Source organism: Diuraphis noxia, unplaced genomic scaffold (genome assembly GCF_037042655.1).
Source record: "Diuraphis noxia isolate RWA-SAM2 unplaced genomic scaffold, SU_Dnox_SAM2 contig0002, whole genome shotgun sequence".
NCBI lineage: Eukaryota > Metazoa > Arthropoda > Insecta > Hemiptera > Aphididae > Diuraphis > Diuraphis noxia.
In genome coordinates this window covers 61,280,187-61,307,037 of record NW_028301712.1, presented here as the reverse complement: position 1 = coordinate 61,307,037, position 26,851 = coordinate 61,280,187, and the positions used below count along the sequence as shown (strand labels likewise).

The 26,851-nt window shown below is 24.9% G+C and overlaps 3 protein-coding genes across 3 annotated transcripts in view; 2 read left to right on the top strand and 1 right to left on the bottom strand.

Annotated features, from left to right (window-relative positions):
• LOC107164125 (oxysterol-binding protein-related protein 9) overlaps positions 1–25,879 on the bottom strand; it is a 30,939-nt gene extending 5,060 nt beyond the window's left edge. The window contains exons 1-8 of the mRNA XM_089220384.1: positions 25,560–25,879; positions 8,102–8,323; positions 5,583–5,678; positions 5,421–5,495; positions 2,531–2,581; positions 2,347–2,422; positions 2,151–2,225; positions 632–785 (exon numbers count right to left, since the gene is read on the bottom strand). Of these exons, the coding sequence (XP_089076510.1) occupies positions 632–785; positions 2,151–2,225; positions 2,347–2,422; positions 2,531–2,581; positions 5,421–5,495; positions 5,583–5,678; positions 8,102–8,323; positions 25,560–25,658 (848 nt within the window). The 5' untranslated portion in view covers positions 25,659–25,879. The remainder of the gene's footprint in view (positions 1–631; positions 786–2,150; positions 2,226–2,346; positions 2,423–2,530; positions 2,582–5,420; positions 5,496–5,582; positions 5,679–8,101; positions 8,324–25,559) is intronic.
• Positions 9,286–12,732, top strand: LOC107164108 (very long chain fatty acid elongase 7-like). Its single transcript, XM_015511803.2, has 7 exons — positions 9,286–9,583; positions 9,643–9,833; positions 9,947–10,015; positions 10,093–10,149; positions 10,258–10,363; positions 11,506–11,645; positions 11,921–12,732. The coding sequence occupies exons 1-7, from the start codon at positions 9,535–9,537 to the stop codon at positions 12,158–12,160; spliced, it is 852 nt and encodes a 283-aa protein (XP_015367289.2). The 5' UTR covers positions 9,286–9,534; the 3' UTR covers positions 12,161–12,732.
• On the top strand, positions 15,570–25,419 carry LOC107163913 (very long chain fatty acid elongase AAEL008004-like). Its single transcript, XM_089220385.1, has 7 exons — positions 15,570–15,760; positions 20,551–20,741; positions 20,835–20,912; positions 22,932–22,988; positions 24,095–24,200; positions 24,293–24,432; positions 24,496–25,419. The coding sequence occupies exons 1-7, from the start codon at positions 15,703–15,705 to the stop codon at positions 24,697–24,699; spliced, it is 834 nt and encodes a 277-aa protein (XP_089076511.1). The 5' UTR covers positions 15,570–15,702; the 3' UTR covers positions 24,700–25,419.
• Positions 25,880–26,851: the final 972 nt, after the last annotated feature.

The following is a 26,851-nucleotide window of genomic DNA, read 5'->3' as shown; positions in this document are numbered from 1 at the left end:
TGTATGCAGTTAATGCTTATATAGTTATATTGTTGAATAAAACAAATATTCTATGAACCACTAGTACATCTTATTGAAATTTGAGAATATAATGTGTGAAGAAATAAAAATCACCAATAACTGTTTGTAATATACTAGATAAACTTTAAATAATATTATTGTTAGAGTCTATAATTAAAGATAAAACAATAGACGGAAAAAGGCCAGTAGCAATCGATTTTGATAAAATTTGTATATTAAACAATATAATAACAATTACATGAACTACGAACTAAGAAAGTAGTAAGTGCGAAGACTGGTGATTACGTTGTGATAATAGTTCAAGGCCAAATAAAATGTAAACAGCTGATATTATGACGTTCAGTACCCTAACCAGAGTACAGGCGAGTACAGCACAAACTCCCTGAATCCTGATTAATAAACACAGAAGGAATATTTTTAAATTTTATATTATTTTCGATTCCGTTTTCAAACAATTTAACAATTACTCATAAATAAAGTTATATATTTTCTTCAATTTTATTTCAATGATTTATTACAAAAATGAACCCAGATGAAGATAAAAGCTAATATTATTATGCCTATATTAAATAAGCATTGACTTGAAAAAGTTAAATTATTGAAAACTTACCCGACGAGTATTCTGTTCTTGTACTTCCGTCGCATTGCAGGCACTGGATCATTTTGACGACTAGGTGGTTTTGAGTGTTTTGACCATTCTTCCTCGTCTTCATAAGCATCATAAAAATCGTCTTCCGACGAAGAATAAGAAACATCTGGAATATCTAATAACACAAAGATATTTTAGTTTTGATGATTTAAAAATAATATTCATTTCTATATGACAATCTATAAGGGTAATATAGATGATGCAATCATCAAATACTAATATCCAATAACTTATTAATTACTATCACAAATAATTAGTAAAATTGAAAAATTTAGATTTTAAGCAGACCGAAAGAATGTATTGAATTTAAAATAAGTGTTTTTGTTCGGTCTGTCATCTACTTTTAGAACAGTAAAAACTGTCTGATTTTCTTTTTTTCTATCTTATGTCTAGTAGGAAAGTAAATCTAATTGTTACTTCAAGAGGTCGAAAATTAAGGAAATAAATTAGTATTTTCACACAAAACTGTTGATATTTTAAATTTTCATCAAATTTTAATATGACCATTCTTCATACATAATTCAATTCTCAAAATAGTTGAATATTTTTAGCTATTTAGGTATATCTACGACAAATTTTCGATTTTTATTAAATTTTTTAAAACTATTATCGATAAAATAATGTTTACTCAGACAAAAACTAAAAAATTTAGCACAAGGTTCCTCATAATAGCAGTTTTACAAATATCAATATTATATAAGCACGATTTTCCTCTGTAAGCATTTAGAGTTTAAATTTTAACAAAATCACAACAATTTGCAAATTATTTTGAAGTTAAAAATTTATAAAATGTTCCATTTCCATAATTATGGATTGAAAAATGTAAAAATAAAGTTTCTCATAAGTATTTTAAAGTAAAATCGAGTAAAAGTAAATACACAGAAAATGTAGTACCTACTCACTTATTGCTAACATTTTTATTATTATTTATTTACAGTTATTTATACAACAGTAAATACTTATAATCTCTAAAATTATTCAAGCTTATGTATTAATGTATTAAACTTGATTTTTATTGAATTTTAAAACAAATTAATTTTGGATTTTAAGATTTTAATTCATTATTTAAAGATATTTTTCTATGTTTCGGGACACCTTTTTAATGAGAAATGCAGTTTTTAGTATTTTTTAGGACATTAAAATCCATGCTTAATGAATAACTATTCAATTAATTTATCAAATTTTGAATTATATATATGGACATTTCCGAATAATATTTTGCTTTATTAACTATTTATTCGAGTATTTATTTTATATTTTTTATTTCTAAAATGAGATTTACAGTTTGTACTGATAAAGATGTTTATTATGAAAAAATATTCCACAATTTTATTTAATAAAAGCTAATGCCTAACAAGTAAATTGTAAATGGGTAGGTAATGAGTATTTACTGTTAAAATAATCACTTTTTGGTCTGTGCCTATGTGGTACTACATGTTTACATAATATACACATCAACATTATTAGTTAATTTTATTACCATTATCCATTGGTTGAGAATCTCTTCTAGGACGTTCATCACATTCAGCTCCATATTCTATACTACCCGTGTCTCCTTAAGGTAGTTTTAAAAAATATCATTATTAATGCATATACAATATACAAGTATGTATACGTCCATATACATAGAAATAGATAAAGATAATCAATCTTTATTGTTAAGTAATTTTATTTACCTTCTAAACTAGGAAAATCATAATCTGTAGAAACAGATGTTGTTCTATATGATCCATTGACAGGGAATGCGGTATTCTGAAAAGCAATAATTTAAATTAAAATAATTTTTTATACACTAATACATACACATATCTGTTTATTAGTTATTATTAATTTTTGTTAAAAATGTAATAAAAATATCACCTTAGCTATTTGTAACATCACAATTGAATGCTTTACTTGGTCCATTAGTTTCTAAAAAAAAAATAATTTCATAATAGTTAAACAACAAATAAAAATGTTTGAACCAGGTATATAAAATTTTGGCTCGAAATAGTGGTGTTAATGGTTATAAGTTAGAAGAGAAGTATATTTGATAAATTATTTTAAAGAGTTGTTTTTTAATGGGGTTTCCCGAGTTTTAAAATTTTTAAGTAATCTCAAAACAATATATCTGAAATTCTGAAGAGTAGTTAAAAAACCTTGTATAAATTGTGTATATTATATAAGATCATTAAAATTGTTTTGAACAAAATTGATGGATTTAATAAATTGTTAATTTGATCCATAACATTGACGTAACATTCAGACGACCTGTGTCTGTGAGGGTATAGAATAGGTATGGAATATATTTTATTATTTAGTGTTCAATGAGGTTTTCCATCGTGTATCTTATTATTATATTTACCAGATAATTAATTTAACGTAGAAGTTTGTTATTCTTGCGTATTTTAGATTCTGAGCGGAGCGATGAATGGACCTATTGATTTTACAATGATGTGTGTTTTTTTTTTAGTCAGTGTACACAATAAGTTATCGAAATAATGCTTCGATTTTCAACTTCAGTAGCTTTTCTGGTTGAAAAGTGAATCTAGTTGGTGCATTGGGGAGGTCAAATTTTGAAATTCCCAGTAGTTTTAAAATATACCGGGAAAAACAAAAAAAAAAAAAATTAAGGAAAAACAAGAATTTTTACGCAAAATCAATTTTATATATTAGTATAATTCTAAAATAATTTACCGTAGACACATGCAATTTTCAATCTTTTTGTATATTTTTTTATAAATGACAATAAAATTTCATTCGATTGGTAAAAAAGCTTCAAAATTTGATATAAGGCTTACAAATATATTGTCACAACGGTAGTTAAAAATATTAAAAATACATAGTCACAATTTTTTTTAATAAGCATTGAAAGTTCGAATTTTGACAAAATACGTAAAATTCCGAAAATTTGCACTTTATTTTGAGTTAAAAATTATATTTTTAAATCTAAGGTTTGAAAAGTCAATACAAGATTGTTCATGAGTTTTTCTACTTTTATCAAATAAAAAATGTTTACCGGAAAGTCAAATTAATTTTTTATGAGCATTTGAACTACAACATTGGATATTCTAAATTTCTCTTGTACCGATATTCTTAGTTTGTTGCTATTCAAAAATAAATAACTCTAAAAAACTTAAAAATTACACCATATGTTTGTTATATTAATTCTTATACTTGATAAGATTTTCAAAATATTTCAACAGTTTTTATGTTATTTATAGACTTTTGAAATTTTCCGTTTTTAGTTTTTTATTCTATAATGTTATAATGTTGATAACATTTTATTGATTGGGTCAAAAAACTTGAAATTTTAAAACAAGGTTTCCCATAAGTTAATATAATAGCGGCTGGAAAATATTAAAAATACATACGTTTTTTTTATAACTATTTAAAGTTCAAATTTTGACACAATTTATTTAATTGGAAATTTACAAATTCTTTAGTTATTGAAAATTTAAAACAAGATTCCACGTAAGTAGTTTATTCTGCAGCAAAAAAATCTAAAAATGTACAAATTCTTTAGTTAATATAAAACCTTTAACTTTAAAAGCCAAGGATTGAAAATTTAAAACAAAGTTCCACGTAGTTAATTTTACTACAAAAAAAAAAAATCCAAAAAAAATCCAAAAATTAGAAGACAAACACAGCTTTTCTTATAGTAATTTTAAGTTCAAAATTGGATGAAATTACATATTAAATAATCAAGAATATCAGTTTTAGTTATATTGCTGTAATTTAAAAATATTATTTGTGGATACTTACATTTTTAGAGCATACTTTATATTTTAATTTTAATAGTTAATTCGTTAATGACTTATATTAATACTTTACATTATAAATTGTATATACTTTTTATGAATGACTGAGTGAGTCGGGTACATAATGAATCTGATTTGATTAATTTGGAATTTATTTTATAGGTACCTATATTTTTTTTTTAAAATAATAACAATATAATTAATATCGTATAGCGCATATCCTAGACTGACAAAGCGTCTCCACTCAGAATTGTTTTTCGTTTATAATGATATTATATCATTGAATTTAAATTTAATTCCATCCATTACAGTAACCCACTTGTAACAGCTACTGTACAACAGAGCGACATTTACTTACCCGCTTTTTTATAAGTTTTTTACTTTTTTGAATCACAACATCACATGGTTTTTATTTTGAAAGCAGAATATTTTTCTGGATATTTTGATACATAAAAATCGAATATAGGATGAGTAGTTAGTGAGTTATAACTTATAAAGTTATAAGAGTAGGTATTTAACGTTTATAGAAGAATGGAATAGTGGATGAATGTATTGCGGAATGCAGACTGCAGAGTATATAACCGCGTATCATTCCACTCCACTTATCTAAACATTAAATACATATAACTCAAACTTGTCCTAAATTCGATTTTTATACACTAAAATAGATACTTAGAAAAATATTTAGCTTTGGAATATGAAATTTAATTTGTACGTTTTCATTCAAAGTAAACATTTAAAAAATATTTTCTTTAAGTTTTTTAACGAATAGGAATCACGTAAAAAAGGTTTTTCAAAAAAATGTATACTTTTTGAAATAATAATTGTTCGTAAGAGATAAGAGTATGAACCGGTATATATAAGATATTACTATGTTCATGTATTCTCGTACAGTCACACTGCATACATACATACATACATATTATCATAAGCGCATTTTAAGAGCAGTTTACTACTTAAATTAGTTAAATTTATAATAATAAAATGTAAATTCAAAATAATATATTTACATTAGTTTCTGAAATTATACAATCACAATGAGCTTTGTCTTCCTCGCACATTGAATTCATTTTTACTTCTAAATTCTGGAATATAAAACATATACATAAATATTATCTATAACAATAATATTAAACATTTTTATTAGCTATTTATATATAAATTATTCAAACCTTGGTTTGTTCAATAAGAAGCTGTAGATAAGCATCAGCTTCTCCTAATTTTTTATCAAAACTCTCCAAAGTAGGCACGACAGCATCATTATTTACCTAACAAAAATAATACTGATTGTTACATAGTTTATGTATACGAGTACCTATATAAAAATAACAATTAAATTAATAAATAATATATATAATCACAATACCTTTATCCGTACGGTTGGTTTACACATACTTAAACATCCACCCATCATTCCTATGTCTATATATTGAATATGAAATACGCGTGCATACATTTAAATTAGAGTTTTACTATTTTTTTTATGTAGATTTCACTTCAAGCACACATGGACTAATACTTTTGCTGCACATTTATGAACAGACTATTTCATTTGCTTAGTTAAAAAAAAAATCAATATACACTAGAGCTAAATGGTTCAAATTTCCGTTGGAAGACTGTGTACATCATAAAATAATACCGAGGCAATTAAGGTCAGAATTGGATTAGTGCAACCAGTGTTGAACCTATGTCCTATATACTACCTATAGCTGTGTATAAACCAACTTCTATACTTATAATTTAATAATACGCACCCCTTTTCGAGACATGTTTTCTTATTCTATCAGTTCGATAATAATTAAGGGTTTCTCTTTCATAACACAAATGTAGTTAGTTATTTTGGTTTAAAAACAACGTTTTATAGTTTCTAATATAATCTAAGAAATACAAGATGTATAAGTAACAACATATATATTTGAATTATAGTGATTTTTAGATCAATAAAAAAAGTTCTTATCATCAGTATAATTTTCTATAAAATATGCATGACATATTTTAAGATGAGGCAAGGTAATTAAATATTTTTCCGAGTTTTTTTTTCAGTTATTCTAAAACCCCTCCTTTTTGATTTATTAGTTAAAGGAGGAGAGGTCACCATTGTATTTGGATATACTACTTTTCGGCAAAACTTTTGAATAGTTACGCGTTTTTTTTTTGGCCAAGCTGTTCAATGTTCTAATAACCATTGAGTGTTACCACGTAGATCATTTTCAATCCAGGAATCAGTTTGTTATCAATAATAGACGTGCTCAAATTTTAATTATTATTTTTTTTTTTTGTGTGCCAACACGATATAAGACAAAATACATACCGATATTTTTAAATTAGAGACTAGAATCATAGAAAACTTGACCATTTATACATTTTTGCGCCATAAAATAAATCTCTGTAATGAGTCTTATATAGACTTATACTGGTGCTCAAATTACATAAGAAATGTATAAATACAGTTAGTTAATATACAGTAAATAATTAAAAAATATAAATAAATATTTTCACTCAAACTAAGCAGGGTAACTCAGTAATTAGTAATACATATTTCAATAGCCAATATTACTCTTGATATCACATAGGTACTACCTATTTCAGCTAAATTATATTTATATTTTTAAATTCCATAAAAAACATAAATTATTTATCAATGCACTTTTTATATATTATCATGAATCAGAAATGTATAAATTACCATTCAATTAACAATAAGGTTAATAGTGTGAATATATTTCAAAACAATTCAAAAATAACTAGTTAATTATATTTATATTTAATAGGAATACATAAAACGAACAATATATTTTTTTTGCAAGATGATACAAAAAAATAATTAACAAACTTTACAAAACCAGTATACTAAGAATATATAAAGTTAATCTGACTGTGAATATGGATTAGTATTTTATTTTTTATAGCTCACGAGTTACAGTAACATTGTCATTTAATTAAAACTTGGAAGTAATACTTACCGCTATATGTATATCAGGTGATTCTTTTAAAGGTAAACATTTTTTTCAAAAATTATAAACAATGAAGGAAATATATATTTTTTTTAAGTAACTCATAGTCGTCACAAAACAACTATTTTTTTAAATTTTTAGTTGACGGCATACATTTTAATTAAACAGAATGATGTTTTGAGAATTTCGATTTACTATAGGAAATTAATTTCAAATGAATAGTTAATTAATTAGAATAGTATTTAAAGTTTAGATGAAAATAGAGTAGTGGACCAACATTTAGCAACAAGTTTAAATTCAATACATAGTTTAAAATTTTATAAGTTTAATTTGATGTACCTATAAAGTTCCTTAACATACGTAAGTTAAATTTTTTAATTTTCGTCACAAAATTTAAAATCTCGTGACATAATATGTATAATATATATATATATTAAATGTTTGAAGCTGCACTTAGATATCGTTTGTTTTCAGAAAAAAGAAAAATGTGAAATAATAAACATTTTCAAATTTATTGTAGGAGATATACTTTGTTAATTAATTTTATAATTTTATAACGAGTAAAACAAAATTACTCAACATTTATACCATATTCAACTAAGAAATATTATTTTTTGTTCATGACAAAAGTCAAATAGGTAATTATTAGATAGGTAATTTATTGCAATAGTTAACTTATAACAATTACTACACAAACCGTATACTAAAAAAATATTTTATTGTAATTTTGTAATTACCTGTATTTGATTAATTCTATTTCCAAATAACTGTTTTTGTATGGTATCTTCTAATGCACGTATCCAAAGTTCTCGGTCAGCACGAGTCCTTGCTTGAAAATGGAATGTTTTACCATCTACTGTTACAGTAAATGTAAGATTATCTTCATCATCAATGCCAATCATAGCTCCTTTCAAACGAACACAGCCTCGACGTACACCACGTACCATTTTTTCCCGAGACTAAAGTAAAAATCCACCGTTAAAGAATAAATTAATATTTACAAAAAAAATAATGCTGAAAACATTATTTTTAAGTGAATTTTTAGAAAAATATCTTTTTTAAATATAGAACAAAAAAATAAATATAATGTGTAAGTCGTTTAATGTATATGGAAATTGGAAATATAATTGAGTGTTAACTATAAATAAGCATATTAAGATTGATGAAAACATTCCTCCACCTCCTACAATTCACTACTTCTAAAAAATGTTATTTTATAAATATGTGTTCTAGTCGTATAAACTTCGTAATATATCGAATTATGATAACATTTTTCTGACTTTATCTCAGTTATCACTTATATTTTATTTTACTTTTTTAAATTATAGATACATTCAAACACAAAGATAATAGAAGTCACGAGAGAAAAAAATCAATCATTTGAAACCATTTCAGTGCATCACTCGTTTGAATACTTATAAAACAAAATTGTTATTATATGGCTTATGTATTATTAGGTATGTAGTTTATAAATAGATTTAAAGCACTAACAAAATGTAATTCATAATTTATTTTATAAAATAAATGTACAATTATTTGCTTATTTAATAGATATTCAATGAATATTCCATAATTGTTTCATTTATATGTATTTTTATAACTACCTACCACATGTTCAATAATTTTATTTTTCTACTTGTGTGATGAATAATAAAATATAATTATTCAAATATAAATTTTACATATATTTTATAGTTGAATTGTAAATAGAAAAATGGAAAAATAAGTTTTATTGAAATAGGAATATTCAGTTTATTCTTAGTTAAATATAGGACAATTTTTTTCCTCACTGGAATACCCCGTTTAAAGTTATCATAATGAGGTCTTTGACCTTAGATTTTAATTCATGAATCTTTGATGAGCAGGAAATAATGTCTTCTTGAACCATGAATAGTGTTGCATATATTAAAAGCGCTTTCCCAAACCTTTTATCAGAACCGTGAAGATGACACAACGTTGGTCAATGATAGAACATTATCGATGGCAAGTTAATAGCTACCTAGTTGAATTTTTTTAAAGTTTAAACATTGTAGTGCATAGAGTTCTTTTTACAGCTTATATTTTTATAGTTCATTAGACGCAATTAATAAATTAATATAATTAACATTTATGGGTGTTCTTTAAATAAAATTATTATTATTATTATTTTCAAAATTATCCTACAATAAAAATGGAATTTATGACGTGGTTTGAAATCCTTGATGGGCAAATTGACCCAGGTAAGATTTTTTTACATTTATTTAATTATAAAAAGTATTATTCAATTTTTAATTTTTAGACTGGAGAACTAAAGATTGGCCTATGATGTCGACAACGGCAATCCCTGTATTGTTAGCTGTAATATATATTATTTTTGTCAAATTTGTTGGTCCAAACTATATGGCAAATAAAAAGCCTTATACGCTTCGAAAAGTTTTGGCAATCTACAACACGGCACAAATATTGGCTTGTATATATCTGACTGTGGAGGTGATTAATTTCTGATATTTTTAACAATAACTAAATTTTTATATTATCCTATTGAACACTTTTGTAATCATCTGTCATAAAATATCATAAACACATATATATTTATTTTATAGTATTTCAAAACAAAACCAAAAATGGGGTGTGATCCTTTAGACGTGTCTGATGATCCAACAGCATTATACGTAATAATTACTACAATAAAATGTATTTGCATAAAGAAATTTATTTAGTTGCTTATATATATATATTTCTTTTTCAGGCAGCAAAACTAGTATGGTGGACGACAATTTTAAAATTATCTGAATTCATTGAGACTGTAAGACCATTTATTAGAATGCATTATACTTATTTATCAATACCGCTATTTTTATTAGATAAATTCATTGTTAACTAAATAATGAAAAAATATTTTTTATTTTTATAGATTTTCTTTGTACTCCGGAAAAAACAAAATCAAGTTTCTGCACTTCACATATACCACCATATAACAACTTTTTTTTTAATATGGATCGCCTCAAGAATTAACCCAGGTAATCCACCTAATGTTTTTAAGATCATTATAATTAATAGTCATTAAAGGCTTATCGAGTTAGAGTAAAACGCTCAACTAATCCAATTAAAAAAATATAATGATACTATAGGAATATATATATAATAGATTCTAAATATTTTGGTTTCAAAATTAAAAATAAGAAGTAGTATCTAGATTCTAGGGCATATACATTTAAATATGGGAGTTATTCTTTGGAAAGGGATCGTAAAAAAACATACATTTTTGGCAGACTATATACTATGCAAGACTAGGTCAGGGGTTTCTGGAATATTCAACAGTGGGCCACCTATTATTCATAAAAATCTCGCTGGTCGTATTCGTAATAAAATACATGTTATGCTTAAAATGTGTTCAAGAACTTCAAATAACGATAAGGAGTCCTCTAAATTGAAGACCCTGGACTAGGTACTAGGTAGTATTATAAATGGATTTCAGATTATTTAAGATACTTAACTAGCTAGATCCCGAATATTTTTCAGTAAGTATACAGAGTCAAAGATTTGTATACGTGGTAATTAAATGCATACATTTCATTGTGTATTTTTTAACATGGGATATTTCTGAATTAATCATTTTTATCACTATTGATATTAGTGATGTTACTTAAAACAAACATTTAATATACGCAATATGTGACGCATATCAAAATTACCACGACCGCAAAATTACGTAACCAAACCAAATCCTAGATCAAACTAGTGTATAGTTGTGCAGAACCTAAAATAATTGGAACCCAACTGCTAACTAGAATACAAATTTAATTTTGAGACCTAGCGTATTCGGCTGATATTTATATAATATAATCCTTCAGTTCTCTAAAGTCAGTCAAGCTCTATTTTTATACATGGAACTTTGGACTCCGAATTACCGAGTTATCCAAACTCAAAATTTCATGATCCAGTAGGTAATGACTTTACGAGAATAGTTTTGTATTAAAATAATTATAAAAACTTTTAGTGCCTAAATAGGTATAATAATATAAAAATGTATCACAATTTCTAATTAATCTCAATTCTTATCCAGGGCATTAACATTTTTACTATTTATGATACCAAAATAAATATTTCACCAATATTTAAGATTTTTTTTTAAAAATACATTTTTAAAACAATTTTTCAGGTGGTATTGTACGGATACCTGTTATATTAAACAATATGGTTCACATGGTTATGTATTCATATTACTTATTATCATCTATGGGTCCAGGAATACAAAACAAAATTAACAGTTACAAAAAGTATATTACAATCATACAAATGGTAAATACGTAGTTTAAATATTTACGTTTAGATATATTTAAAATTAGACTTTTAAAATCAGTTCCAGATTTTAACAAAACATTGAATAAAACACGAGTTTTAATGTTCTTGTAACGGTTGTATAGCCGACAATTTTTTTTTGTCTCGGAGTTCGTTTCAATATATGTGCATAAAACTAACATTATTTTACATAAATCATTAGCATATTCTATGTTACTACAACTACAACGCAGTCATACATATATTTAATGTTGACCCTTGTTTTTTTTTTCTAGGTACAATTTTGTATTTTGATCGTTAACTCGATATTTTATTTGACTCCTAGCTGCCAAGTACCAAATATTTATGGATTGATTTTTATACCTAATGTTTTTATTGTATTTTATATGTTTTATGACTTTTATAGAAAATCATATATGAAAAAAAAACCTGTAGACCGTCGCAATAGTACAAGTATAAAAATTAACAATAATAATAATAACAACAACAATATTAAAATTAAAGGAAAACATTAAAAATGATTATTTATAACATATAGTTGATTAGGAATAATAAATAGTTAATTTTTAGTATAATATCTACTAATTATATGCTATGCCTATTCTTTAATAAGTTCAATTAAATGATTATAAATATACAACTTTAAAAAATTCTATAACTATTATTTACCAATTTATGTATCATCATCATTATTTATTTATTATCGCTATTTTCTAAAATAAATATAAATTAATAATCTAACTATAATGTATGCATTTTATAATTTATTTATAGATATAATGAACACGCGGATATATATTTTATTAAAATTATATACATTAAAAATATGAAGTTTTAAAAAAAAATTCAATATAATTTTAAAAAAAATACCTATTAAATATTTTAAAACCATAAATAACAAATAGATAACTACAACTATTCCGTTATTAATTTTATTATTATTCTGTTTTCTGTGTAATATTGTTCTAGTATTAATACAAATTAGTTCTCAAAATATTTTAAGTTGTATTTTTAAGTAATTATTTATACTATTATAATTGCTGTAAATAATTTTAATATTAGTAATAATAAATGTTATATGCCTATATATGTTATATGTTTATATGGATTTATCGAATTGTATTACTTTTGTTCCAAATCTTTAAATTATTAACATTTATTGGGAATATACCTACTTACTGGCTACTATTTCAAGTTTAATCGCAATATTTATATAAATCAAACTATTAAGTATGGCAAAATAAATAAGTATGATCACAACTTTGTGACCACCCTTGTCTCACCTAACGCATAATTTTTTGCTTCTAAAAATTATATTATATAAAAATTGCCTGGTTTTATGTGTAACATAGTGGGGGGATGCACTAATCGGATGAAACATGGTTTTTTATTTTCACACCTATTTATTTAGTCTTATTTTAAATATTATACTGATAATATTTAAAACATATCATAGTAGTATTAACATTTTATTTGTAAAATATGGATGATGATATATATATTATATTTATGCAAATTATAGAGAATTTTCTTAAAGCTCAGAAATGAGTGTAGAGATAGGTACAACAATAGAAACACATTATTTCAACAACTATTATCATTATTGAAAATATTTTTATTGTTATCTTAATTTTAAAAAAATGATTACAACATACATTTTTAATTTCTCATTTTAGAGTATAGGTTATTGAAAACAATGAAAACTATGATTTAAAAAAATCAAGTTTTTGACGAGTGGTTTAAGAATTGTAAGTATTTAAATTTTATTAAATCATCTGTTGCTTGTATATAATAATTATATACAAACCAACAATCATACAAATGTAGGTACGTACTAGTATTCTATTACGATTGTAAATATAATTATTCCTCTTGAAAGAAGTTAAGCAACTTTGATCTGTTTCATATCTTGTTCCTATTTACGATCAAATTTATAAATTTAATGCAAACAAATACTTTTAACATACAAATTGCAAACAAAAAGAAATCTATTACAAATTTATTAAAAAAAAATCAATAGAATAATAGACATAAAATAACAACGCATTTTGGACGTTTTAATTTAAACAATTAAATTTTACTTTTATTTTTATTTTTAAAAACTCAAACATTTAAAATAATGTCATTCAATTCTTTTTAAATATACAACTTAAATATGAAAACAACCTTTATAGAGTCAAAACAATCATATATTATAAGAGTTAAAGTTTAAGGTGTGGGCGAAATTGATTATTTTTACTAATTTATTATACTATGACTTATATACATTATACAAGGATAACCTATACTCGTACAGAATACAAAAGAAACTTTTAAAGATTACGCACATTATTATCACGAAAAGTGGTAACGGAAATTATTATGTTACATAGGTAATTTGAAGTAATTACAAAATAAAATTGTACAGGTTTAATTTATTTTACTTTTTAATTTTTGTTGACAATATATAAATTTAAATTAATAGTCCAAAATAAAATATTTTACTCAATACACACAAATTTTTAACGTCTTAATAAATTATAAACGCTATTATAACTCAAAAATTAAATTTAGATAATGGGAGTAGTAAAATCCCGGAAATATGATGTCTAATATGCGGCTTTTCTAAACTTTGAATACTATTTTGATTTATAAGTAATTAACTACATTCGTTAAAAACTCCATTTTCATACGTTAAATTTCTAAGAAAAATATTCTGTTAAGGAATACATTTATAACTATTTTATTTGTGATTGAAAAATCTGTACATTTTACTGTTTACAATAAGATTAAGAATTGTACAGTTAAAATCATATACATATATATAATATATATATATAACATAATAATTAATATATTAAGTTGACATTTTTAAGACTGAAAACTTAAGGAAAAAAGTCAACTAGTGATGGAACTTTCTGATTACTTACGATTTTTTTTTTTTTAACTAGTAAATTGTACTATCTGTAAAATAAGATTTACTATGAGCACAAGGGATTAAGAATTAGACAGAAAAGATAAAATAATACTAATAAAATAACAAACAAAAGGTTAAATTAAATTACAATTATTTGGCGCTTAGGAATATAAAATTGAAATTGTATGCTATTATTCAAAAAGTATAAAGTAAAAAATTAAATAAAATTTAAATATAGAACTAATTTTCAAAACTGTTGTTTTGTTATGACTTCAAATTATGTAAATATATATATATATATATATATTATTAAAAAGTTGATTGTTTTTGAGAAAATCAGTACTTACCTTTGAAAAAATCACTTAGTGTAATAAATAATTCGTTTTCCATGTCCATACTAATAAAATCAAGTGTAATTTATATTAAAGTTAGCATTTTAATGCGATAATTTTAATTTTACCTAATTTTTACTATACATTAAAAATTCTAAAATATCCTGAAAATCTTGGCGAACGATTCATTTTTTTAAGGTATTAAAATTTGAAATACACCTTATGCGTTGTTCAACTATATGAACTTTATAGTTTGGTTAGATAAAAATCAACTAATAGCTTTTTCAAACTGGTATATTTTTATCAAAAGGTATTTTTTCATAATTTAATTATAAATAATAATATTTGTATTATTCAATATTAATATAAATATAATTACATCGTGAGTTAGGCAATAACGAATAATTCGAAATAAACTAACGACACAATTTACATAAAAAAAAAATATTTCGTTCACATTCGTGTATTAAGGTAGTAAAGTAACTGTCGATAAAACCATTGTTTGACATACTGTAAACTATGTGCTATGTGTTCAACTCCAAAAGACAAGGAAATTACGCTAAGATATAATGTATACGTACCTATTTATTATGTACCTTTGAAAAATTATTGTACTAACTTATATGCTAATTAAAATTAAAATTAAAATAGGTAGGCGGGGGCGACATAAAGTATGTCTACATAAATAAAAAATATTCACTTTACTGGTAAACGCATGTCGCGTAGGTGGCGACACTCTAGTTTAATTATACGGCTGGGAATTCGTGTATAGGGTAATTCAATAAATACTTTTATATAGTTTTACATAGTTCAATAGATTCGTAAGTTAATGGAGGTGACAAAAGAGTTTTTTGAAAAGCTAGATGCTTTTGTTGATCAATTTGGAGGTACGTAATATTTTATATAAGTTTAAAGTATGAAAAAAATAACTATTACTATACGCAATTGTGAAAATAATTTAAGGTTTGGTAATTTTAGTACAGTTTGAGGTATCACACGATTTATGTTGTTACCAGATAACAAACTATTAAAATATTTATTAGTTATAAGTAGTACTTTAAAATTCATAATTTGCATTAATTATACGACAATATACATTTAATTTTTTTAAATTCTAAAACTTACATAAATATATAATTATTTAATATTTATTGCCCAATATCCTGGATAATATAATAACTAATAACTCTCATTATAATGATAGTGACCTAATTTTGTTGGATTTTCTACATAATACTGTATTATACCTTAATATTTAACTATAGAAATTTCAAATTAAAATATATCGTACTTAACGGAATAAGCATTTTCTTTAATGTTTTAGATACTGAGTGCCGTGTATGATTATTGGGTTTACAATTATGTGTTATTTGATTTTGACGTCTTTGGGAGGAGTAGTAAAAATACTCCAAAATTCAACAAAAAAGGTGGTTTCTGGGAGAAAATTGGAAAAAAACTAGGCAATTCATATTTCAATATATATAGTTTCATAGGTAGAGTATGAACAGTAGGTACTAAACCAAATAATTGGGAAAACGAAAAAAAAATTAAGCAAAACAAACCAATATTTTTGACAAAATCTTTTTTATTTTTTGTTATGAATTACCTATAGTTCAAAATTGTTAAATTTTTGTGGTTAATACTCGACAATTTATTTTATACAAGGTTATTTATAAATTATTTACAAAGAAATATCAAGAATACAAATGTTTAATTTTTTTATAAATATTCTAAATTTCATATAATTGGGTAAATTCAATCGAAAATGCCACCACCTTATAGATTATTATTTATTGAGTCAAAGGAGAAGTAATGCTAACGCGGTTCCTCTCTGGCTCTCGATACAAAAGGAAAAAAATAAAATATTATTTACTATAGGCATCAGGCACACAATAACATTTAAAAAATATCAAGACTAATTTTAATCTATTTTTCGTATACAATGAATACGGATTTATTATGGAATTTAAATGTATTACATTCAATATTCATTACACTCATTACTAAAATGTTATATTGCATGACGATATAAAATTATATCCTTAGAATACAACACAGCGACTTCTTCAGTTTTTTTTTAATTCGTGTAAAAACACATAATTTATATAATACGTAAGGTTGTTAGAAATATTTTGATTTATTTTAAATACAATGTATTTATCAATCTCATAGACCTAGCACATTATCAAAAAAAAAGGTGTATATTCTTGCCCTCGTCATATTTTGATCTTATAATAAATAATAATGATAATAATTACTGTTTACTATACAATTTTTAGTATATTTTTAGCTTACCTTAACTAATCAAACATGTTATGCAGTGTTAGTAATTAAAAGTATGAGATTAAAAAGCTAATTTATTTATTTATTAAGTAAAGATTTAAAAATAGTTTATTTTAAGTGGGAGTAGGTATTTAAATAAGTAGTTATATTATGTAAGTTTTAATATAATTGAATAATAATTAATTAATGTCTGAAGTAGACAAATGGACACGCACGACGACTGACAATTAATTAATAACTAATAGTACATGATAAGATTCTCTGTAATTTTATTATCTGGTAATTCAAATTTCTTAATATCACCACTAACGAAATAAATTGTTTGCCATCATTGATCATTGATTTTATACTTTTTATTGCATCAAAATGATATATACAATATATTACGAAGGTGTCGCTGATGACAGAATATGTGACTTAAAGTCAACACTACTCTCATCACATATTCGCTTATTGTACATTTTTATATGTTGTACAGATTATGTGTCTTTTGAATAATAATTAATAATATATTGTCAAAAACATAGGGAAATCTAAATATATGAAGTATTTATTTTTTAATCTTCTATTCAAGAGGAGTTGTGTATTAAATAAATACAAATCATAAAATAAACCAGTGATTCCCAAACTATTAATGGCGACCGATGGCGGATAAGAAAATTTTTTTGGAAGTCCCATATTTTTCATAATATAATACAATGTTTAGTTTTTGATAAATTATATGCTAATCATTAGAACTACGATTTTATAACTGTCAATAGCAGGGCCGGTACACAATGATTATAAGAGGGAGAATCACTAGGTAGATAAACCGTGGATTTAAAACAAATTAGGTACCTTCACTTTTATGTTAAAAATTTAGATAATTTGCATGTACTTATGAACATTTTAATATTGTACGGTCGACAAAAAAACAGAATTGCTGTTATGCAATGAAAAGTGTGAATCATAAAGGTTTAAAAACCATTGCATTGCGCAATACCCATATAGTATGGTATATTGGTATAGCTACCATACACTTCAGTATTTCACACACATCTTATAAAATTATAAACATATAACAATCAAAATGTATGTATTTAAAAACTTATTATATAATTAGTTAATAAATAATTTGCTTAGCACTTATTTCTGATAAAATTTAAATGTTTAAAGACAAATTAACTTATTATATTTAAATATGTTTAAACTTTGAAATTAATAATCTTTTATCATTAAAATTTTGACTAAACTAAAGTTTCTTAAAAATGTTCGAATTTAATATTTGATTAAATTGTATACTGCAAAAATACTATTAATTTAATAACCTTTAAATTAATTTAGGGATTTCAGATATCTTTGAATTTTTCCCGAAATGTCATTTTTGTAGTATTCGGAGTATTCCTAATGCATCCAAACATAAAAATAATTAATTTTATAGCACAGCGACCGATTTTTAATTATCAAAATATAATTATTGTTAGGTACATTTATTTTTAGAAAATAATAATATAATATACATAATATAGTTATATTTATTGCATAAAAATTAAACAAATAATCTCTATATATATTTTTTTATTAAATTAAGACTTTAACATTTATAATCATTAGCCTGACGGTTATTTAGTAGGTTTTTCAAGTGTTGGGAAGGGTACGGTTGGCTAAAACATTAGTAGGTATCGGGCTGAGAATGAAAAGGTTCTATGTCAGAATATCAAATTGTTCAGCAGAACGATTTTTAACTTTGATACCCAATATCTTTTTTTCTGTTCATTTTATGAATACCACCATAATTTTAATAAATAAATTAATACATTTACTGTCAGATACATTGTGAGTATTAAGTATTGGACATCCGCACATTTTATAAAAACCAAAAAACTGGGAAAAAAGTGTAGAAGAAGAAAAAAGTTCTCTGTATAGGACCTTTTCATTCTTCCAACTAAATGATATATTATACATAGAACTTTTTTCTTTTTCTGTAGTGCTAAACAATATTTTTCTTCTTGTCAGTGTTACCGACACATGCAACATGAATAATTATAATAACATAATGTTCTTACATTATTTTAATGTTTAATCAAAAACAATAATTATTAACAATTTGAGCAAATAAATAATACATAAATAAAACACATTAGGTATCACATCATCGTCTTGACAAAATATTAAAACAAAATTGAAAATAATAAACATAAATTGGCGGCAATTGAAATCGATAACAATATAGTAAATAGTTTTAAAATTCAAACTATAATAATATTATTAAACTATAAATACCGGCTGGCTACTATTACAAAAATATTGTACGATATTATTGTAATTTTTGTTTTATAGTATCAACGACATCGTGTATTATTGATAGAACCTTTTAATACTAACCAACATTGAATAACATGACGATAGAACCTTTTCATACTTATGTAAACTTATCAGAATAACAAAGTTCTATCGAGCTACAGCTATAATCACGATTCTGTAATTTTTCATGGTATAGAACCTTTTCATTTTATATATCTCACTAAGTACTAATTGTAAAAACATCATTTTTGAATCAAAAGATGCACAATTGAAAACTAAACAAATAAATGCAAAAAAACGATTTTTGAAAAAAGTGGACAAAGAACCTTTTCATCCTCAGCCCGCAAATATGTGGGCGATTGCAAACTCCCCCGGGTCTACTCCAGTACTACCTGACGGAAACGTGTAAACTCTCCCGGGTTTATTCCTGTACTACCTGATGCAAACATGAAAACTCTCCCGGATCTAGTAAAAATCATAAAATAAATTTAATATACATTTAAGTTGCGTTTAAAAATAGTCAATCACATATTATAATAACAATATAAATTCATGTCTTTAGATACTATGAGCTATAATATTATAGTCAAAATACAATAAAAAATCTAATATACATTTAAGTTTCTTTTAAAAATAGTCAATAATAATAATAATAATAATAAAAGTTACAAATACAAAATATACGTAAAAATGTTAAAATTATTGTTTTTGATAAGGACATACAGATTTTAAAAAAGTTAGGGAATCTATTTTTTTTATTCTAAAAAAATATTTTAACATTTAAGACAACTTGGGAGATAAATATATCCGATAACTATAAAGTTAACCCGGGAGAGTTTACACATTTACTCTAGGTAAACATAATAGTAACCCGGAAGAGTTTACCATAAAATCGGGAGAGTTTACCATAAAATCGGGAGAGTTTACCACCGCTCGTATATGTGCAGGAGAGAATTTGTCACTAAAACCCTGGCGGTTACCCATCTGGGAACTTATAGTGACAACGATCGATACTTGACCTCAAGACACGTTTTGACTTAGGCCAAACACCGTGCTACACCAGGCCACAATAACCTTTACTGTACAATAAATATTATGAATTTTTTTCCAGATCAAAGAACAAATGAATGGCCTATGGTCCAAGGAATCACAACACCATTAGCATGTGCCTTGGTGTACTTATACCTTGTGTTATATTTAGGGCCGAAATTTATGGAAAATAGAAAACCTTTTCACTTATTACCAATAATTAAAGTTTATAATTTAGTTCAGTTAGTAGCATGTATCTTAATTTTTTACATGGTAAGTATTATTTTAAATAGTTTTCATTTATTGCAATACATATTGTGCCTAAATATAAATTACATGCACATATAAAACAATTATCATATTTAGATTTTAATTTCTGGATGGACAACTAAATATACTCTTGGATGTGAACCTGTTGACTCAAATGCACCACATTCAAATCGAGTAAGGAAAAACATAATACTTGTAATTTATATACTTGAAATAAATAATACACTTATGTATAAGCATAACATGACAAAAATTTTCGTAAATTTCAAATTAAATTAGGTTCGAGTATGGTTTAACGGTTAGGTTAGACACAGAGCATATTATCAACTTAATAGGTAACTGACAGTCGACACCGTGTACTTGCACGACAGTCAACTCGGCTCGCCCTTACCCGGTCACACAAGAGCGAATTAATGGTGAAACTGAATGGATTCAAATGCAGCGAGTTGCTGCTTATGGACTTGGTGGGGGGAAAACGGCGAGGAAAAACAATAAATATTATAGTAGCTACTAGCTGCACATCAGTAACTGCCAAGGCCAACCCGGTCATTTAGCTCGCACTGTGTAACTAACGCTTGAGACTAGTTGGTACTTTGTGGGAGAGGGAGGATCAATAATTACCAGAACTTTTCTTAATTATTAGAAAACTAATTCATAATGAAAAGTGAATCTACAAATATTTACATGCATGTCTAAGTTTAAATGTAAACATAATTGGATGACACACGTTATGTCAGTGGCATAGCCAGGATTTCTACAAAGGGGGGGGGGGGGGGGGGGCAAAAAAAAATTAAATAAATAACATTCAAATAACAGAATTTTTAATTTTACAAATATTTGGAAAATATTGATGATAATAACACGCTTATAAATCTACGGTGTTTTGATAAACAATTAACATAACATTTTTTTTAATTTTAACTCCCAACCGGTACATAGCCAAAATTAATAAATTTACGATTATTTTTTATATATTATATGATACAGCCCATGGGGGGTATGGCCACTGTGCCCCCCCTGGCTACGCCACTGCGTTATGTGAAAAATAACTTTTTCTTATTTAGTAGAAATTCAAAAACAAATAACCGTAGATAGGTACTTGAAATTTTCACCAAATATAATAATTTTATACACTTTGTATTTTTAAGATTCCTTTTAAGACTTTTTTAAAAATATTTATATTAATAGACATTTGAAATTTTTGTTTATTCTGTGTTCTGTTCCACGAGAGAAGAGCATCCCAGTTCTGCGCATCCCCCTCGTCAACATGCTATTGAACTAGGTTCCCACATAGCAAGGTGTAGCATGTCAATGCGCAGAAAAACCTGTTGGTCGGGCCGCGTTATGTTCTCTAGTAGAACAGAGTTATAATATCATTGACAACAATTGTTCAGTGTTCACTCTTTCAAAAGTTTGATAAAACAATATAACTAAATAAGGATCCTCAGTACCTAGTTCAGTAAAATATATTATAAGCACATTTTTTTTTTAATTTCTACGAAATTGGATACTTAAACGAAAAATTACGATTTTAGTTATTTTGTTGAAATTTAAAACTATTATTTTGGATTTACATTTTTACATATATTATTATATTTGCTATACACAATGACATTTTAAAATTATTTATATCATAATATAATGCCTTTCAAATTAATACTCGTAAAATTACTATAATGAAAGTAAATATATTATAATGACATAAGGCACATAACATATAAGTGCTTATAAACCATATTTGTTCAGAATCGTTTTTCGCATGCAATCAGTCATCATTGAATTTAAATTAACTTATGCATTACAGTGAATTACTCAATGACCAAAGTATACTCGATACTTATTATACAATTGAGTGGTTGTGGTTACCTACCACTTTAAAAAAAAATTAAAGTAACTAAATTTATTTTAAATTGGTAATAACAATTGCGTTTATATTTACATTTAGTCTCCTTTTCACTTTTGTTTTTATCTAATATTCAATCTGAAGAATATTTCTTGGGACAACAAGTCTTGAGAGTTTTGAAATGAGATTTTAGAAGATAAAATTACATACAGTTATTGTGTAACACTCATTTAATGGCTTAATAAAAAGTAGAATAAACAAATATTTGTATTTAACTAATTTTAACTGAATCAAAATATATATATATATATATATTAAAGATAATATAATTAACTATTTTGTTTTTGTAGTTAGCTCAACTTTTTTGGTGGACATACATGTTGAAATTGGTTGAATTTGCTGAGACTGTAAGTAATGCCTATCTAAAATAATTAGAAAACAATGCATTTTAAATAGAAATCTTAACATTCAATTTCTACTGAGAATTTCATATCAGTCTTTAGATTATTAATTTTTTTTTTTACTAAATAAAATATACCCTCTGCTACATAGGCCATTGGGTTACAAAATTTTAATTACATTGGGTTTAGATTACGTTGAATTATTAATTTATTACTTATGGATTATCTCATATTCTTGAATGCTTGTCTTTAGTAACTACTTGTTATGTAATTGTATTTATTTTCAATTAGATACTTTTTGATCTACATTAGACTTAGACAACAGGCATCTTTAATGTTTTAACATGAAATAAATTAAATGTAGTTGTGTTATTTGTATAAACGTAAACTTTATAAAATATAAGCTTTAGAAGCAAAATAAATATTTATTATGTTTTGTTAACAAATGTAGTAGTTAATAATAATTTGAACATACAACATTTTTCCAAGAAATATAACAGCAATATTAAATGGTTATTGATGAGAATCAAATTTCCCTTTTATTTATTTTAATGACTATAGTCTGGTTAATTGTTACTAATGGGTGGATTCTGTGACTCATACAGACCCCAATAATGATATACTCCTTTATATCACATGTATGAATGCGCAACGTTTTGTATAGTTCAAATAGTTGGGTAATTTTTTATTAAAATTTAAATTAAAAAGGCTGAAAAGTTCTAAATTTTTACCAATATAATCTATCATACAATTGGTATTAAAATGACAGATTTAAGTGCATACGAATTAGTCAGGTTGAAACAAAAGAAATTGACAGATGCAAAACACTAATTATGTAATAACACAATATAAATATACCTTAATATATATCATTTATTAATTTATCCCTTTTTAAATTATAATATTACGGCATAATTTACAAGACAAACTTTTATTATACTTTTAAAATTAGATAAAAGTTAATATTATCTTGAGAATGCATATTATGATATACTGTATTATGTTAGAATGTTAGAATGCCACTTTAGACGCAAACAAAAGTTCCTTAATTATAATAAATAATATATATATATATATATATAGGTAATATATTTAAAATTGTTTAATTTTAGGCATTTTTCATACTACGTAAAAAGATAAAACAAGTTTCTGGACTTCATGTTTATCATCATGCATCTACATTTCTTTTAGCATGGGCAGCTGTTAAATTCTTCCCAGGTAAATAAACAGTAATTAAACAACTAAGCAAATTTAATTTAAAATCCATTGAGATAATTTAATGATTTTAATTACCTAACCATTTATTATAGGTGGTATGGCTTCGTTTCCAATTTTAGTGAACTCAGTAGTACATATTGTTATGTACGGTTACTATCAACTTTCATCTATGGGACCACAATATCACAAATTTACTTTAAAATACAAAAAATATGTGACTATTATTCAACTGGTAATTATCAACAAAACAAAATCAAATCATAGGATCTTTTATTTTATTGTTTATAAATTATAGATTCAGTTTGGAATACTTGTAGTACATACACTACAAGCCTTATCATCAAGTTGTTCTATGCCTAATGCATACGTATATGGAATGCTACCAGACATCATTGTATTGTTTTATTTATTTTACAAATTTTACAGAAGTACATACACAATAAAAATAAAAAACTCAATAAAAAATGCCGAGCTTAAATCAGAAGAAAAAATTAAATAAATATCTTATAATTTGTATTATTCCTATAATAATATAGAAAAATTAAATCAAACAAAAATGAGTAATCATTCATTTAAAAGATCGAGAAAATATTTTAACATTAAATTGTAAATTGTAAAATTATTTATTTTTCTTAAATATTTTAAACTATAATTAAAAAGAAAACCTAACATTTGTATTATTTTTCTGTTAATACAACACATCATTGAACTATTAATGTACCTATTAAGTGAATTTTATATGATACATTGTTGGGCTTAATCTACATTTTTAATTTAAATTACTTATTTATTATAAGTCATAATGTTAAGTCTAAACAATTATTAAATTATTTTTACAACTGAAAATAAAAGTTACTTTGTTTCTTATTTATCATATTTAATAAGTTTTTTTGTTTATTGTCATTAAAATGTTCTAGCATGTTAGGTGCTATTACAAATACAATGAATTACAATAACAATTTTTTTTTTAAATTTATATTAGATAAGTTGAGTAGATAGATATTAATTTCTTTTATTATGCTTACTAAACTAATATATTTTCATTCAATTTGGTATTCCTGTAGCACATATTACATGCACAACTATTTTCATCAAGTTGCAACAACTTTGTAATGATTTAAGAGGATGGCATTGGAAAAAAATAAAGACTTTATTTAAAAAATGTTAATTAAATGGGTTAATTTAAAAAAATAAATACATTTTACCTACTGCTTAAAAAGTGTATTTGTGACTTACCTATGTAATAAAGGTGTATAAAATAATTTATCAATTCTATACATGTCATGTTCAAATAATAATTAGATATCTAACTCCTTAAGTCTGTACCTAATATAATTTATTAGTTACTTTTACGCTTACCGTGTAATATGATAGTGTCCCTGAGATGTCATCAAGAACACACCAGCGATACTGCCATCCTTTAACAACATTTGTCCATTTGCTCAAGGTACCTTCCATTCTAATTCAATTATTAAAATTAATTAAGACCATAAATACTAAAACTATTGGAATTTTATATTGTTCAAATCTAGCTTTATTAGGAACATCTAAATAAAAATAACATTTTATCCAAAGTACTATTAAAATTTCTTAAATAATCTTAAAAAAATATACATTTCAGAAAAATATGTACTGTTACAGATTAAAATTGATATAATAAGAATCTATAATAGGTTTTTTAAATAAAAACATGAAGCTAAAAAAATATATATGTATTGCACTGAATACTGATAATACTATTTATCTACTGCCTGTATAGACGTATAGTTGTAACCACCGCAGAATATTAGTTGCTAGAAAGTTTAAGACACGTCCAGTGTGACCAATGCGACAGTTAAAAAACACTTAATTTTCAGCAGTGTAAAACGAAAACGCTGACTGCAAGAGCTAAGAACCATATCGCCGGTACTCGGTAGCTAATAGCTATATTGTATACCTATGATTTAAAATCTGTCATAAATCGTGAACATACATAATACCTACAAGTCCTACATAATATTAATATATTATCACCTAGTGTTTTAACTTAAGGTTTCTTAACGTTTTTTTACACATACACGAAAAAATTAAAAATTAAAATAGACAAATAGGTTATTTAAATTTAAAAAAAATGATCTTGCTTCCATACATAATGTATTAGAGCTAATGGCGTAATTACTTATTAGGAATTTGATTTTTTTTTTTTTTTGGGGGGGGGGGGGGGTTACATGTTTATAGCAAAATCTATAAGCCTCATCAGTAACCCACCCCACCAAATATAAAATTTTGGCAGTAAAATAAAAGTTTTGGGAATCTGTCCCCCTCACCAGTCACCACTACTATTAATTACGCCACTGATTAGAGCCATATTCGAATATTATACTCAAGTAACGCCATGACATCAGAAGAAAATGCTATAAATACAATTATTTGTAGTATTACAAATAACAATAATACATTTTCATAACTCATCATATATGTATTATGTATAGGTACTATAGTACTATTCATGTCTCGTAATAAATAATATGTCCATGCGTGATATTGTTAGCCATTATTAGTATTTATTACCGGTTATTGGCTTATTACTTTACAACTTTTATAGAAATAAGACTTCGAAGCCCGAAGGTGCCTACTACCAAGTACCTACCTACATTTATTACTAGCCGTAA

Excerpts from the sequence above, each read along its gene's own strand:
- LOC107164108 (XM_015511803.2), top strand. The coding sequence starts at position 9,535 with ATGGAATTTATGACGTGGTTTGAAATCCTTGATGGGCAAATTGACCCA. Across the intron at positions 9,834-9,946 it reads GTATATATCTGACTGTGGAG|TATTTCAAAACAAAACCAAA; the intron begins GTGATTAATTTC and ends TTTATTTTATAG. Across the intron at positions 11,646-11,920 it reads ATATTACAATCATACAAATG|GTACAATTTTGTATTTTGAT; the intron begins GTAAATACGTAG and ends TTTTTTTTCTAG.
- LOC107163913 (XM_089220385.1), top strand. The coding sequence starts at position 15,703 with ATGGAGGTGACAAAAGAGTTTTTTGAAAAGCTAGATGCTTTTGTTGAT. Across the intron at positions 15,761-20,550 it reads TTTTGTTGATCAATTTGGAG|ATCAAAGAACAAATGAATGG; the intron begins GTACGTAATATT and ends ATTTTTTTCCAG. Across the intron at positions 24,433-24,495 it reads ATGTGACTATTATTCAACTG|ATTCAGTTTGGAATACTTGT; the intron begins GTAATTATCAAC and ends TATAAATTATAG.